The 16760-nt window shown below is 39.8% G+C and overlaps 1 protein-coding gene across 1 annotated transcript in view; it reads left to right on the forward strand.

Annotated features, from left to right (window-relative positions):
• The window catches only part of KATNAL2 (katanin catalytic subunit A1 like 2), a 29002-nt gene that overhangs the window by 5185 nt on the left and 7057 nt on the right, over positions 1-16760 (forward strand). The window contains 12 exon segments of the mRNA XM_063423848.1: positions 1356-1426; positions 1822-1988; positions 4041-4083; positions 4490-4613; positions 5595-5690; positions 6212-6310; positions 7088-7165; positions 10232-10330; positions 10868-10931; positions 12159-12277; positions 14313-14404; positions 15928-16038. Coding sequence (XP_063279918.1) covers positions 1356-1426; positions 1822-1988; positions 4041-4083; positions 4490-4613; positions 5595-5690; positions 6212-6310; positions 7088-7165; positions 10232-10330; positions 10868-10931; positions 12159-12277; positions 14313-14404; positions 15928-16038 — 1163 coding nt within the window.

Raw genomic sequence — 16760 nt, forward strand, 5'->3', positions numbered from 1 at the left:
TGCAGTGTGAAGAGGAGAAAAATCTGTGTTTGTCACGTGCAGGCAGCACACTTGGGCTGGGCTTTTCCTTGGGAGTGAATGGGGGTGCTGCTGGGTTGGGACAAAAGGGAGGCAAACTGCAAGTGGAAGCAGGAGCCTGTGTTCCTTTACTGTGCAGTGTGATCAGGGGTGTCTGTGTGCTGTGCAAGCAACAGAAATTGCTGCTCTTTCCCCATCCATTTCTTCATGTTCACACTGGATTCTCACAAATAATCACACAATCAATAGGAAAGGCAGAATACCTCAAGTTGGACGGAACCCACGGGGATTATTGAATTCGACTCCCAATACCTCCCAGCCTGAGAGAGAAGGGAAGTCATTAATTTGCCTTAATACGTTTTGGCCATACCTGGCTTTCCCTATGGTCACAGTTTCAAGTCCCAGTGAGGCAGACCAAAGGCAATGTGCTGATTTCTAGAGCTTTCATTGTAGCAGCTTCTTTTATGGCCCAAAAATCTCAGTAGTTTTCTGCATATTTCATCAGAGTAAGGCTTTAGTCCATCATCTTGCATGATTCTGTTTCCACTGCCCCTTTTCCTCTACTTGATATTGTATCCGATACTCTCTCAGATGAAGCTTCACTGAATGAAGACAAGGATGTTTTATGCTGCTTTGTTTTTATTGCTGAACCATTTGGGTTCTCCAGTCTGTGCCAAGACATCCACGGGACTGACTCCATACTGAAATTTCTTCATGTTGAGTCCTGATTTTGGTCAGTCTTGTGTTAAAATTGTGCAAGTTTCATGTTATCCCAGTCCACTAATTCTTCCAGTGTCTGTGTTTCATCTGTTGTGTTTATACATCAAGGCCTATGAAATGGGAGGTGTCAGCAAATGTTACAGCTCGTCTTTGTAGTGGAGTCATGCAGGTCCCAGACCTGTTCACCAGCCCCTCTTCTGCAGACACTCAGAGAACAGGTTTCTGGTTGCAAGGGAAGGACACAGCCAGGATGGAGCACAAGGTTTCCTTGCACAGTCCCTGAAGCACTGAGGTCTGCTAGAGTCCTGCCCTGAAATTCACAGCAGTCTGAACATTTTGGGAGCCATAACCATAGTAAGGGAAGTAAGTTATTTGTTCAACCCTAAAGTAATTTTCTCTTCTCTAGGAAAAGGTTTCTACCCATCCGGTAGCCCTGATAATGTGTAAGAAAAATTTGATTGAAAACCACTTTCCTTGTGTTTATTAACAGTAAGTTGTTTTACAGTTCTTACATGCTGTTGTGTTAATTTGTTTGTTTCCAGAGGCTACATTTAGATGCTGTTTACAGCAATAAAAAGAATATTACATTTGATCTAGAGTTCTGTCTTAATTCACAGGAGGAGATGCGAACAGAAGCTCGTCGGAAAAATCTCCTTATTCTAATTTTGCATTACTTAATCGAGGAAGGGTATGTTTTTCAAATAGTAGTGTTCTACCCTTGTGGGACTGTGTGTATCTGACCTGCTGTACTGCATCCTTCTGTCCTCTGTTGGCTGAATGGACAGTGTGGGCCTTTGGGGTTGATGTGGGGAAGAGGTAAACCACTATGAGGTGTCCTCGCAGTTTGCTTTGCTAAATTGTTTCAGTTTCTGAAACAATTTTTACATATATAATTTGAAAAGACTTTAGGTCAACCAACAAACCTTATTACAATAGAGTTTATACTGCTATAAAAATAGGGTTGCGGACAGGTTAAAGATACCATATGTGCCATAGTGCCATTGTTTGCTTCTTCTCTCAGAAATCAGAGTAAGATAATGACCGTTTTTTTGATCTTTGTTTGTTTTGTTTTTAAATTGCCAGATATGTTGAGGCTGCAAATGCTTTGGAACAAGAGACGAAATTAGGTTTACGTGGCTTTGAAGTTTGTGACAACATTGATCTTGAGACAATTTTGATGGAATATGAAAGCTACTATTTTGTAAAATTTCAGAAGTATCCTAAAATTACCAAAAAGGCTCTGGACACTGGTATGTGGCTCTGTTCCAAAAAGAAGGCTTTTGTTTCCAAAGTCTAAAATCTGTATTTCCCTGCTATGCTTTTACAACCTTTGTCATGTATGTCAGCATTTAATGTTCCAACCCTGACGGTTACAGGTCTGTAGTTCTAGCCCACAAGGCACCAGAATTTAGAGATGTGGCTTTGAGCCCTTCTGCTTTTCCTTCTTTCTTTATATAAAGGAACTGGAAGGTGGCATTTTTTTGTCTTTTGAAAGTTGCTTTGGAATTGGAAACTGTCAGCAAGGCAGAAAGCATTATAGCAACGATACGTTTATCCACTTTCTTCTCATGGGGAGAAAATGGTAAATAAATGATACAGAATAAGGCAAATCAGAATATGAGCATTCTGTAATGGCCCTGAGAGGCAGAATGGTTTTGCACTTGAGCACAAAATGTAACTTGGAGAATCATAAGAACAACTGTGAGAATAAGTGATGAAGAGCTTGAAGGATATAGATTTGGATTAGACATTAGGGAAAATTTCTTCATGGAAAAAGTTGTCAAACCCTGGCATGGGCTGCTCAAGGAGGGGGTGCAGCAACATCCCTAAAAGTGTTCAAAATACATGTGGGTGTGGCAGTGGGGGATGTGGGTCAGTGGTGGCCACTGCAGGGGCTGGGAAGTGATTGGACTGGATGGTCTTAGAGGTGTTTTCCAGCTTAAAGGGTTTGGTGATAATTTGCTTGAAAAAGGCATGTACATCTAGAACCTATGGATTGGTGTTAATACAAAGAGGAAGAACAGCCCTGCAGGACAAAACAGAAAGGATTTGTCATGAGTCAAGAATGAAAATGTATCTTAAAGCATTTTTTCACAGCATAGTCAAACTGAGCAGTAGTCAAGACTGAATCCATGATCTGAGCAGAAAAGAATTCCCCAAATGCCACTCTTGGACACTTAAAGCTCTCATTATGTATTTTTTGGTCAGTAAAGCTTCTCGGGCATGGAGTAGTCTGCTATTGGCTAAGCTCAGATTTGTGACTGTGCTGGCAGGCAGAGATCACCACTTTTCCCTAAAGCATAAGCAGTCTCTCCTCCTACATGTAGTTTGCACCATGCCCTAAATTGTGCCTGTGGCCAGACTTGGATATCTAAACAAAATCCTTAGTGTGGTGCTCCTTCCTGCTGAATTCTTTGCAGCAAAGAATCAGAAAGCAAAGACTGCTGATTTTTCTTGGCAAGTCCTACAGTAACAGGTTGATCATTTCCATGCTGAATTCCAGCTGGAAATGTTGTAGATATACCCACAGGATTGCAGGTTGCTCCATAGGCTCTGCTGCCCCTAAACGTACCACGTTCCCGAGCTCCTTCAGGGAAAAAGCTCTTTGGGAAGAATTATTTTATGCAGGTGTGTAAGAATTATGAGTGGAAGAGCATTGTACAGAGAACACTGAAAGGAGACATGTTTTGGAACAACTGGGGGCACACTGATAGCATACAAACCCTTGGCTTTATGAGTTCACATCTAGGCTTTACAAGTTTGACATTTTGTAAAAAAAAAGCTTTCCTTTGACAGAAATTATTTCAAATTATATAAATGCAAAAGATAACATAGTTTGATAACCACTGTCTCAATATGACATTTATTCTGTCTTGTTATGTTGAACTTGATTCCTCTTCAGAGGAGTAAGGCAAATTCATGTTTCCCAATTCAGCAATGAAGAAATTATTACCATTAAATAAGCATTCTATGTGATATATTAAATTATTGTACTTAATCTAATTTCTGGTAGTGTCCATTTTACTGTGAACATGATACTGATTTTAAAATGTAAGCAGAGAAACCAAAGATTGAATGAGATAAAATGTAAAAAGCTTGAAGCAAAACCACTCTCACCAACACCAGTTTGTTTTCAATAAGTTTCTGCAAGCTTGCAGTGCTTAAACTCACACTGTTCCTGTTTATGCATTATTATTTCCAAGGTCATTATTGTGTGCTTAAAAATATTTTTAAAGGGGAAAAAAAGCTTCAAACCCCCCTCTTTTATATCCTTAATTATTTTAATCTTAATTTTGCCACAGCAGAAAATAAACAACAGCTGAGATGTGGAGGAAGAACAAGAAGGTGAGAGATATGTGTGGGGTGATGTTCTGGGCAGAAGATTTTACAAGTAAAAGCAAATATACACAGTGGTTAAGATAATGCTGTGATATCAGAGGAGTACCAAAGCCTAGAGCCATGCTCCTGACTGTGTGGTGCATTTTTTCTGTATGTGTTAGAGGACACTGGAGACTTATTTCCCAAATGGAAGCAGACAATTTACAGAGTTTCTGTAGTGTGGATAAAGTGGGGTGGGGTGTTTGAGCAAAGTAAGCACTGAACTCTGCTGTGATTGAAATTAACATAACTTCAGTGGGAGCAAAGTTAGCCTAAAACTGCTTTATTTGAAAGGTCTGGGTTTTGATCTTTTGGTATATTGGAGGGAAAAAAATAAGTCATGGAAATCTTGCATTATTTTTCTTAATTCTAGGACAATAACTTCTTCTCAGAGTGTACCAAGGGTCAAACAACAGACGGTGCAACGACTAGTGTCAAAAACCTCACCTGGGAGTACAGCAGAACCTAAATCTTCCACCAAGGAGAGCCCCAGACAGGTTTAAACATGTTTTATCTTGGCAGCAGTACAGCCGAAATTTAAATGATTTTGTCTGGGGAGTCTGTAGGCAGCAAGAGGATGGGAGTTACACAATTAATAATTGTGCAACTTATGGGTTTTACTGATTATGTCACTTAAGGATTATAGGTGCAAGACTGCAAGAGAATTTCTGGCCGTGAGTTTGGGGGCAGTCACAAGCAAAAATTTGAGGAAAAGGAGACATATAATCCAACCTATACTGAAAGCAATCAGAGTTTTTCCATTAATACCAATATATTCATCCTTTAGTGCCAGAAAGCAAAACAAACAAATAAAGAAGAAAGTCTGGTATCAGTTGTAAGCATCTTCACAGTGCATAAATTGTTTGACACTAGGGGAGTAATTTGGCTCTGTAATGTTCAGGTTTGAGAGTCTCATGTTGGTGAGGTTACTGTGAAATCTACTTTGTTATCATCCCTTTACAGAGGGTGGAGCAGGAACAGCAGGTTGGTGGGCAAGCACTGTGTCTATTACAGCTTTTTTTTAAGGGCCTGGCTATATTTCTGCATCAAGAGGAACTCTTCTCTGAGCTATTGCTACCCCTAAAAATACCCCAAAACATTGCGTTTTGGATTTTGCAGCAATAACTGCTGTGAAGTGAATACATAATCCTAAAATAGCTCCTAATTTCTGAGCTGACATGCTGTGCCTTTTACTTGGCCTGTCATTTCCACTGTTCATAAGAGTTGCTTCTTATGTAAAATGCAGCTTTCTGCTCAGTGCATGGAATAACTTCACTGCTGAGCTCCAGAGTTGTGACTTTCATTACTGCCACCAGTCAGGTGAAGTCCAATTAAATGTACAGTGGTGTTTAAATGATCAATATTTCTCTTGGAACTTCTTCTGGACCTGTGTGAAGCGATGGAATGATACCTATAATGATATAACTTCAATCCATTTACTCGGCAACACATTTGTTTTAAAAGGTATTTTTCTTTAGAACAGTGATGGCGCAGATACTCTGGATCAATCTGATTTTGGTTTAAGCATCTCAGGAATCAGCAAAAGTGGAGGAGACAGCGCTCATGCAAGAAAGGTTGGTGGAAATCTGATATGTAGTTTATCAGAGAAATAGATGTGTGAAAAAAACCCAAACCAATCAGAGATTTTCAAAAATATCAAATGGGGCATTTTTGTCTATTTTCATATAAAATGTTTCTGTGTAATAAGCCAAAGAGTCACTTTTATAATTTTGTATAAAAAGTTTTATAATTCTTTGTATAGGCACTTTTTTCATTAAATACTATTTCAAACATACTCAGAGAGGAATATTTCTTTTTTAAAAACTCAGTGGCAAATAACTATGATTGAAGATAAATTTTTAATTCCTGAGTGTGGTAATGGAAGGCTCTGCAGTTAAATTATTGAATTAACTGAGTTGTGTGTTCTATGCCCATTGTTACCACGGTTTTTGGGGTCAATTTTTGCCATAATTAGGATTGTATATGCAGTAAGGAAACACACTGCAGTAATTCCAGCAAAATTTGATCCAGAGTATTTTTAAGAGTAGTGCTATCACTGTGGTAAAACCTTCAGCAACATTTTTTTCTCCTTTAGGGCCAAATAATTGACTTCCACAAGATGATTCAGGATGCTGTCAGAGTGCCACCAGATGGAATTCCCATGAACAGCCTTAATTGTGATCCAGGTCCATCAGTAAGTGCTTCTGTTCATATTTCCATCCAATCAATATGAACCTGAGTTTTGCACAACCAGGGACAAAGTAAAATACTGCAACAATGTAGTTTTTGTTCCCAAGTTCTAAAAAAGCCTTGTATTTCTAAGAGGTATATTTCCTCCTTGAAGGGACAGTCATACTTGAAAGTGATCCAATTTGATGACAGTTGTTTATTCTGAACACAAAAGCAGGCAAGAAATAAAAATGAGACCTTATGATGAAAAAAAAAATTTCAGACACCTGCAGAACTTCTGGGGGTGAAATCCTGGTTCATTTCAGCTCAGTATGTCTCCAGCATTTGCCTCAGCTGAGATAACAACAGAATTTTGATGGTTGAGATAAATTTTCTGTAAACACTCCAGACATAAGCCAGAACTTCTCAGATAGTGCATCCAGCTTTTGTGGTGCTTGTCTGCCTGGCAACTTGCTACACTGGGAGAAATTATCCAAAAAGAGAATGTGACAAAACAGTGACCTAAAGTTACATTTTTCACTCCTCTTAATCTATGTAGGGCATATTTAGGACTATAAGTGCAATAAAAAAGCTGCTCATTTTAATGTTGATTCAGGTTAGATTCTGTCAGACGAAAAGATGACTTGCTGCAAATATGGTTTACTTCACAATTTTAATTATTACACATATTTCTGCAGCTTTAAAAGTTTATGTTACTGCAATGTATAAGTTTTTTAAAAATACTAATAGTTTGTCTAAAAATACTTTCAGTCTGACAAGGAATTATGTTTTTCTCTTTTAGGAACGATTATTGAAACCTCTTAGTGCTTTTATTGGCATGACTGGTGAGATGAGGGAACTTGCAATGGTTGTGAGCAAAGTAAGAGCAAATCTCCATGTCAGTTGTAGAGAGATGTTGGTTATCTTTGTCATCTGGGAATGCTGTTTGTTTCTCTTTACTGTCACTGGTAGTGTTTATTCTTGAACCTGCAAGTTATTTTTCCTCTCCACATATCTCCCCAACAAGTCATTTCTTTACATGTAATGATGTTTCTTTCTGATGCACAGTGGAAGGAAATGATTAAGACTATTCCTTTCTAATGGGGATCAAGTAATTTAATCATGCTGTACAGACTGTCATGGCTTTCCTCTTTACTACAAAAAAAAGTACAATACTTCACTGGAAAAAGAGATTTAAATATATTAGCTAAAACCAACTATTATCTAATGTTTTATCTAGCTGTGATCAGATGGTGGGAGAAACCTTGATTCCACCCTTTGGGTGAAGTTTCCATTCGAGGCACAGGGCTGTAGTCAGTGTGGATGGTGTGCCAGTATCACAGCAGTATCTGAATTCTGAATGTATCTACTAGATAGAATCTACCAAAATTATTATTAACCTTGGTATTCCTGCATGGTTTAGAATCAGAGAATCATTTAGGTTGGGAAAGTTGTCTAAGGTCATCAGGTCAAACCATTCCTCCAAGGCCACCACTAACCCATGTCCCCAAATCAACGAGGCTTTTAAATCCCTCCGGGGATGAAGATTCCACCTCTGCCCTATGCAACTTGTGCCAAGGCTTGATAAACCCTTCCATGAAGGAATTGCTCCTGATCTACATGCTGACCCTGCTCTGTCCCAGCCTGAGGCCGTTCCCTCTCCTCCTGTCCCTGTTCCCAGAGCCCCCCTGGCTGTCCCCTCCTGTCAGGAGCTGTGCAGAGCCACAAGGTCCCCCCTGAGCCTCCTTTTCTCCAGGCTGAGCCCCTTCCCAGCTCCCTCAGCCTCTCCTGGGGCTCCAGCCCCTTCCCAGCTCCGTTCCTGCCCTGGACACTCTCCAGCCCCTCAGGGTCTCTCTTGTCCCCAGCACTGGAGGTGCCCCAGCAGTGCCAGCACAGGGGACAGGCCCTGCCCTGGGGCTGTGTCACACCATGGCTGGGACAGCCCAGGGGTCAGTGGCCTAGTGCTTGTCCTGTGCCTTGCTTTGTGCAGCCTGCAGGATCTGCACTCCCTGTGTGTTCTCACCTGGTGCAGGTGAGGGATGCTGTAACTGTAGGCTCTGCAGGCAGCACTCTCATCCCAGCACTGCCAGAGCAGCATCAATAATACACCATATCCCAGGGCAGACTTGGGGATCTTTCCAGGATTGGTGGCTTCACCCCTGGAAAGAACCACAGCATTTAATTTCACTCCTGGGTTGAGGTGTAGCCTGAAAAACAGGCCCTGGTCTGCTGGGGATCCATGGCTACAGCACACACAAACACTTAGCATCCACCACTTTTGGATGAGTCACTCATCCAAAAGGATTCATAGCACCACAGTGTTTGGTAGTGTGGTGACTTTCTGGATGTAAACATCATGAGTGGTATCAGCTTGGGTAAACCTGCTTATAATCATCTTTCTAAAAAGCTTGGAAGAATTCTGCTGACTGATTTTTATATCTGTGTATGGCCCAAATTCTTGGTCCACAAGTTTTGTATTTAACATTTAGTAGAACTTAAGAAATGTCTTAGGAAATTTCCAACCTTAAAGTAAGAAAATTCTCATTTCTTTCAATTCCTGTCCGGTCTTTTATTTATGGTAGACCTTTAAAATAATGTTGGTCTTGCTGCTAAATTAACAAAAAAAGCAATAAAAAATTGCTTTCCCTTTGTTATGGTGTGTTTTTTGAATTGTGCTACATTAGGGTATGTTCCTAGTTGCTATGGTAATCAACACTGTATAAATCAATAAAAATAAATAGCATGTTATATCTATTTCATAACACAATCTAATTTAATTTGGAAACAGTTATGGAAGTCTACTTAATAGAAGAAATCTGATTCATCTTAATTCACTGTTAATAGAAAGGGAAAGTGTAATCTACTGTATATAAATAATTTTTTCTAATTGTATTAAATCAACTTTTCCCCTAGGATACAACCACGTAATTTTTCTTCAGTCTGTGTGGACTATTTTTGTTGGAAAGCAGAATTTATCCGGTGTATTTGTGCTGAGGATATGATATTTTTTGCAGAAGAATTAGCCCCTGAAACACAAAGCCACAAAATATTATGAAGGCAAATGGAAAGATTCATAGAAGACTAGGAAAGTTTGATGAATTAAATGAAATTAATTTAGTGAGTGCTTCAGGGCATAGACTAATTACTGTCTATCTTTTCATAGATGCTTAGGGGAAAAATTTATTCCAGTTGCAGAATTTCTCACAGCTTTTCTTGCAGCATATATAATCTTGCATAGCATAGAGTAAATAGAAGATTTTCACTGTTACTTACATGAGTAATAATGTAAGTAATAGATATTAACATTTTAAAAGGTAATAATGTAAGTAATAGGTGCAGCCATAAAGTTATTGAGCATCAGGTTCTAAAAAATCCAAAGTATTTTCACATTGCATGGGAATGAGCTGTGGAACTTGTGACTACAAAACAAACATGTTTGGAAAAGATGGAAGAAAAATTCCCTGAAGAATGAATGTCAAAAGGTGTTTCAGCTCAAAGATGCAGATGTAATTTGAATTATTGAAGTCCATTGACAGGTGTAAACTTGAACCAATGTGTCACTGTGATTGCTTTTACTTCTTTTGTTAAACATCCAATATTTGCAACAATAAAGACAAAATGTTAGGGTTGGTGAACCTTCATACCACAATAGCTCTTACTATGTAGGTTGGTTCCTAAATGGAACTAACAGAAAATAGATCTGAGGAAGATCTGCTCAGCATCTGCATTTGGTAGGAATGCATTAGGGAAACTGCGGCCTGGAGGGGAAGTGATTGCTGTGTGTGTTTCCCTCCTGGGAGATCCCTGATCCCCAGGGTTAAATAATACAGCCTGTATCACTTAACAGCACTGTTATTTTATCACTGAGTCGATCCTTTTACTTTGCCAGAGGTCATTATCTGACTGCAGAAGGAGTTTTGCTAACAAGATGTGATATGTGTTGCAGGACATTTATCTCCATAAGCCGAACGTGAAGTGGGATGATATTATAGGACTGGATGCAGCTAAAAGGCTGGTCAAGGAAGCAGTTGTTTACCCCATAAAGGTATGGTGCTAAATAGTTTTGAGAAAACCAGTGTTGGGCTCGTTAGCTTATTTCCTTGCAATTACAGTGCTGTGTTAGAGTTCTCAATATTTCTGTGCTTTTGTAGGCCATTCCTGTTAGAACTGTTGGTGTTCCTGTTCCATCTGAAATGGCACTTGCATTCTTCTACTGAAAAATTACCTTTCAGTATTAAAATTGTAAGAATTAGGTACAACTCTTTGGCACCTTTGGCATTGTAAGAAGTGCTGGATTTGGCCTATATTAATTCTGTGAAAAATGATTTACAGAAGAGAATGTCAATTCCTCAGTTGCATTTGAAAACAAAACCCCACTGGAAACAGATTTCAAATAATAAATACAGGATTTTTCTCAGTACTCAGATCATACATGTCACATTGTTTTTGTGTGGTTTTATGCCTCTCTTCAAATTTCTGTTTCTTGAATATGCTAGGAGCGGTGAAGGTGGGACTACAATCCCTTGCAGTTTGTTTTAGGTGATAGATTATTAATCCCTGAACTACTTTTCTGCTTCTACAGTATCCAGAGCTGTTTACTGGCATTCTGTCTCCTTGGAAAGGATTATTGCTGTATGGACCACCAGGTATGGAGAGCTTTTTGCCACAAAAAACTTTATGTTTGTCACTGCTTCTTGTTTTTTCCCGTGGGTAAATTGTCACTGTTAATTGGAATGTTAAAAAGAACATGTTCTGTACACTAATTAAAAGGAGAAAATGTTGGATGGTTATATTCATCTCTGACACTCAAACCTGGCCTTTCTTAGAAGCCTTGGCTGTTTTTATACCCAAATCTTCCAGAGACAGTACTTACACTAACAGTTCAGGGGAATGAAGACTCAGATCTCTGTTTTCACTCAGCTTGGACCATTTTAATCAAGTTTGGCATGATCCTATGATATGTCAATAAATCTGCCATGGAGTTATCTCTGTAGTGAAAAATGTCCTCCCTTTTTCTGCTTTTAGGGGTTGTTTTGGGAATGGGGTGCAAGCTTTGCCTTCTTTCAGCTGAGTATTTTCCTCATCAGTGCAGCTTCCCTGTTCCCTCTGCCCCACTTTGACACAAAGGATATGGCTGGAAGGGGGCAGAGGGCACAAGAACCACCCAAGTCAGGTTGCAAAGCCTGTCTCTGCAATAAACTCAATTTATTCCTGTGAATGTTTAGATGTTCCCAATACAGAAGGCATCTGACCGTTCCAGCATGCACTACTTCAGGATTTGGAGAATGCATTTGCAGTCTGTATTACCTGAGTTTCTCCAAACAATCCTGGAAGGGCCACAAAATATTCTGAGGAGCCCCTCTGCTCTGGAGTCCAGCTGGCAGAGCTGGGGGTTCTCTTGTTCACCTGCACCAGAGAAGGCTCCAGGGAGAGCTGCCAGCCCTGCCAGGGCCTCCAGGGGCTCCAGGAGAGCTGCACAGGCACTGGGGACAAGGCCTGCAGGGACAGCACCCAGGGAATGGCTGCCAGGGAATGCCAGAGGGCAGCGCCAGCTGGGAGATTGGGCAGCAATTGCTGGCTGGGAGGGTGGGCAGGCCCTGGCACAGGGTGCCCAGAGCAGCTGGGGCTGCCCCTGCATCCCTGGCAGTGCCCAGGGCCAGGCTGGACACGGCTGGGAGCAGCCTGGGACAGTGAAAGGTGTCTCTGGTCATTGCAGTGTTTTGGACTCAATGGATTTAAAGGTCCCTTTCAACCCAAACCATTCTATGAGTGTTTTATTGTTTTTACCTGTCTGGTTGTAGGAGGGGAATTTATTCAAACATTTGCATTTTATTCCTTTGGAGAGTGAATTTCTCAAACACTGTTGTTTGTAGGTACTGGAAAAACCTTGCTTGCTAAGGCTGTTGCCACAGAATGCAATACAACCTTTTTCAACATATCAGCATCCACCATTGTCAGCAAATGGAGGGGTGATTCAGAAAAACTTGTCCGGGTAAGACTCATTCTCTCATTCATTATACTTTAATAAACATCACATTCCCCCTTGAAGAACTGGGGTTCAGCACAGAAGTCTTCCTCTGATACTCATCATCTTTCCTAATTTAGACAAAATGTGACTTTGATTATACTTAGTTCTGAACACAGGAATAACATCACTTCTGCAGAAATCTCTTATTGGATTCTTGCTGTGGGCCTTCAGTTCTGTGATGTAAGATGAAGCAGATGATCTGAAGGCAGCAAAGATCTTTGCCTGATTAGCACTCAGACAATCAGTGTTCCAAACTAGTGTGTGCTTAGTGACTTCTTTGGAGTACTTCACATGCATCTGGCAGGGGTTGGCTCCTAGGCACCCTGCGAAATGTAATTTAGATTCCCAAATTCTGACTGTTCTTCATGGCACAAAATGGGCATGGTCAAAGAGCTCCCATGTCACAAAGATCTTCCAGTCAAATGCAGATGCAATGTTGTTTCAAGGAAGGTAGTTTGCTGGCAAATGGGTAAATTCATTTTTGTGTATAAACTAGGGAGGAGTGTACATGGCGCAGCTGTGGTACAAAAAAATTCAGGGGTTCAGGTTTATCATCCTTGCCTGTCTGAATCTCTGCATGACATCCACCAGCTCAGTGGAAATCCACAAGCCCTGAAGCTGCCTTACCCTCCTGTCTTGGGCTGCACTTCAGGCAAATGCAGAGTTCTTGGAAACAAGTAAACTGTTCTCTGCAAATGGCATTGTTACTCCCTCTTGAAATGTAGCCAGTGGCTGCAGCACACTTACTCGTCCTGCCTCCTTTGTCCTTTAAAATGGCATATTTTTCTGCTCACATTCCCTTTCTCTATTACTGATTCTCTTGACATCTGTCTCAGTAGCTTCCTGGATTTTTCTTTTCTGGCAGGAGTGTGCAGGCACAGTTTGGTTTCTGCCACCATCATCCAGAAGGCTTTTGTGAACACGCTGCAGCACATGCATTGATATTGAATTTGCGACATTTTACCCTTAGTTAAACTTAGGGCAGAATCAAAAAATGAAGTTAGATTGTGGATTGGGAGAACTCTAAGTAAAGTATTGTGTGAATTTATATCCTAAAATCACACGAGGCTGGTGAAGGGGAACTGTATACGGGGTTTGTAGTCATTTGGAGGCATATCCTCTCATCCTGTTTCGCTCAGTTCTACATCATATTTCTGTGATTTTATATATTCTATATATTATATTTCTAGTAAAATTGTATACTGGTCATGGTCTACTTGTTACTCTGGGCAAATAGCTTGAAGCCTGTGTTTCATGCTCTAAGTGATGAAAATAATATGTATCCTTTAAAATTTTTTAAGTGCTCAGATTTGAAAGTGCTGGACTAATATATATTGTTAGTGATATGTATCTAAAAACTCAAAAAACACTTTTGCTCAAGAAGAACTGACAGTGTTTTCTTACTCCTAACACAGGCCTCTCCATGTTTACGGAAAATTAGATGAAACTTCATTCTCCAAAGAGCAGATCCACATTTTTTGTTTCATCTTAATAGTCTATTTTTTTAGTTGTGATTGTTCAAGCAATTTATGTTTGTTTAGGTCAGGAAGAAAAATGAGTGCTTGATTCTTATCAAAAGAATCAGTGCATTTTCTTTCATTATGCTTCAGCTGACCTGCAATTTTTTCTTTCAAATCTTTATTTAAAAAAAAAGTACAAATGGAGCAACAACAAAAGGCACATGTTTAATCTCAATAACAATTTAGGAGTTCCCAGAATCCTCTGATGGATCATTTTCTTCTATCCCATTATTCTCAGGGTACTCTGATAGGATTTAGACAGAAAGATTTACACATAAAGACAGGATTACAAGGCTGTGTTCTTTATATCTCCTTTACAAACCTCTCAGATTTTGAGAGGATTCAGGGACCCTCAGCCTACCCAGAGCTTTTTCCCAGCAGATATCCCTTGAGATGTGAGTGCTGTTAATTCATCTTCCATGCCAGTTCCCTTTAGTGCCTTCTTGTGTCAGTTTCACATTTACTCTTCTCTCTGACAGGTGTTGTTTGAGCTTGCCCGGTACCACGCTCCTTCCACAATTTTCTTGGATGAGCTGGAGTCAGTTATGAGTCAAAGAGGAACTGCTCCTGGGTAACTGGTGGGACACTTTGGGGACTAAAAGAGAGAGATGCAGTGCTGGTGTCAGTCACAGCAGAGAAGCAAGAGAGATTGTGTGAGGATTAGCAAGGGGCTACGGGGACAGCAAGAGGGAGGGAGGGAGGTGCAGGGATTATAACCACTTGTGCTGTACTTTAAAGGGATTTGAAATGGAAATAAAGGGCAGTAGTGAGGGGAGCAACAGGTGAATTGTTAGAGGTGAGTAAGAAGCAGCTTATTTTGTGGCACTTTGAACGTAGGCATAGCAGAGGGAGTGTACAGAGTGGAATGGCATTTTCATCAGTGACAGATTTTGGTGGCATTGTCAGGACTTCCCATTGCAGGAGTGGGAATGTATTGTAACTTGAATCCAAGATGTAGATGGTTTATAGTTTAAAACACATTAAAAAGGTTAGGGATGGGAAAGAAGCCAGAGAAATATAAAAACATTATTACAGCTATTATGAATACATTAGAGGGGATTTTATGTACAGTGAATTACACGATCCCTTTATCTATATTATATTTTATGTCTATATTGTATGCTTACTATTTGTAAATAGAATATGCCCTCTTGTAAAGATGCTACTTGTAGTCATTAAGTCTCACTTAATAGATGCAAATTATGAGCCAAATTTGTCCTTCAAATGTACATTTAAAAGCTGTCATTAACATCCCTGGGTTATATATTCTAATAAGGATTTTTATCCTAATTGTTGTACTTATTTTTACATGTACTTATTAAATACTGACTTGGCATTGATGTTTGAATGCCTTTGCTGAAATAAGTCATGAAACCTGAACTGCAGCCCTTACCATCTAAGGTCCTGATGTTTTCCCTGGGTTTGATCCAGGAGTTTCCAAGAGCTCCACATCTGGAACCAAGAGTTCCAGCTGGTTTTCTGCAAAACAGATTACCTGTATCGAGGCCAGAATTCTTAGCACTCTGCTTAAGTTCTCCTTTTTTGAGGAAAGATCCTTTCTGTGTGGTCTCTGCCCCATTTCTGAATTCATACCAGTATGGCATATTTTTCTGTTTTCTTTTGATAGAACATTTTGCAAAATGTAGTAGGCAGTAATTCAGTAGTAGGTTTATCTTCTTGTGGCCACTTCACATTCATTCACTGAAAAATGCTACCTTGAAGAGGCAGGTGTACCAGTTACTTAATGGCAACTATCACATTATAAGAATTCCCTGCTATAGATCAATCAATCAATCAATCAATTGGAGCCTTAACTATTTTGCAGTAAATGTTGGTCTTGCATGGAGATTAACATCATAAAAATTTCTTTGGATTCAGTAATAGTGAATTCTCCTCACTTTAATGCACTGAAAAGAGTCCATTTAAGTAATCATTAGAAAGCTTGATTTTAATGCTTAGATGTTAGCTAATGGAGCTTAATCATGCTTTGAACTGGGGCAAAACTGTGACAAGGGCTCAGTTGCTGTGAATGACACTGTATAAATAAAGATGATTAATGCACAGAGCAAATAATATTTCTCTGAATCTTGGTAGTGGTGAACATGAAGGAAGTCGGCGGATGAAAACAGAATTACTGGTGCAGATGGATGGCTTGGCCCGATCTGATGATCTTGTATTTGTTTTAGCAGCTTCCAATCTGCCATGGTAAGAGATCCAGAGAGTACATTTTGAATACATTTTCATGAGCTTCTAAGCACAGATAAAGATTTTATTTAGACTTCTGCGGAAAAAAGCCTTGATATTTGGTTAAAGCATTTAAAGATTAATTTGGAGCTTTTACTTTTAAGCTCTTCAATTCTTGCTATTTGTGTCACATGAGAATAATCCATAATAAAGTCAACATATGCTGGTCGTACCAGCTGCTAATATTTAAAATGGAGTATTTGACTTTAAAGGCAAGTTATTTACTATGTTTAAGCTAAGAAGGGTTTTCAGCCTGGAACTGTAAGGTGCTTAAAACATCTGGTGCTTAGAAGAATACTCCATAAATAGGAATGTTGGATTTTATTGGTATCAAATGTGACTTTTAGAAGTTGAAGGACAAAATTCTTCAGTTTCTTCAACACAATTCAGTATAGAAGAAAAAACAGTTTAAGATTGGAACTGTGGAATTTCACCATGCTGGTTCTCAAACTGGGCAGGACGTGTATTGGGAACATGACAAGCTGGAGAGGATGAGGAAGAGAGGTAAAATTTGTAGTGTAACAACTGTGGATGTGCAGGACAGGAGCTGCTGATCCTCATAGCACTGAAATCTTTCTGGATACCCCTGTCTGTAAAGGCACATGGTCCTAACTGGGTCTATTCCCCTCCCACATGGAGAGGAGCACAGGCTTGGGGTCAGAACAGGAGAAGACAGAAGTCCT

Source organism: Prinia subflava, chromosome Z (assembly GCF_021018805.1).
Source record: "Prinia subflava isolate CZ2003 ecotype Zambia chromosome Z, Cam_Psub_1.2, whole genome shotgun sequence".
NCBI classification, from domain to species: domain Eukaryota; kingdom Metazoa; phylum Chordata; class Aves; order Passeriformes; family Cisticolidae; genus Prinia; species Prinia subflava.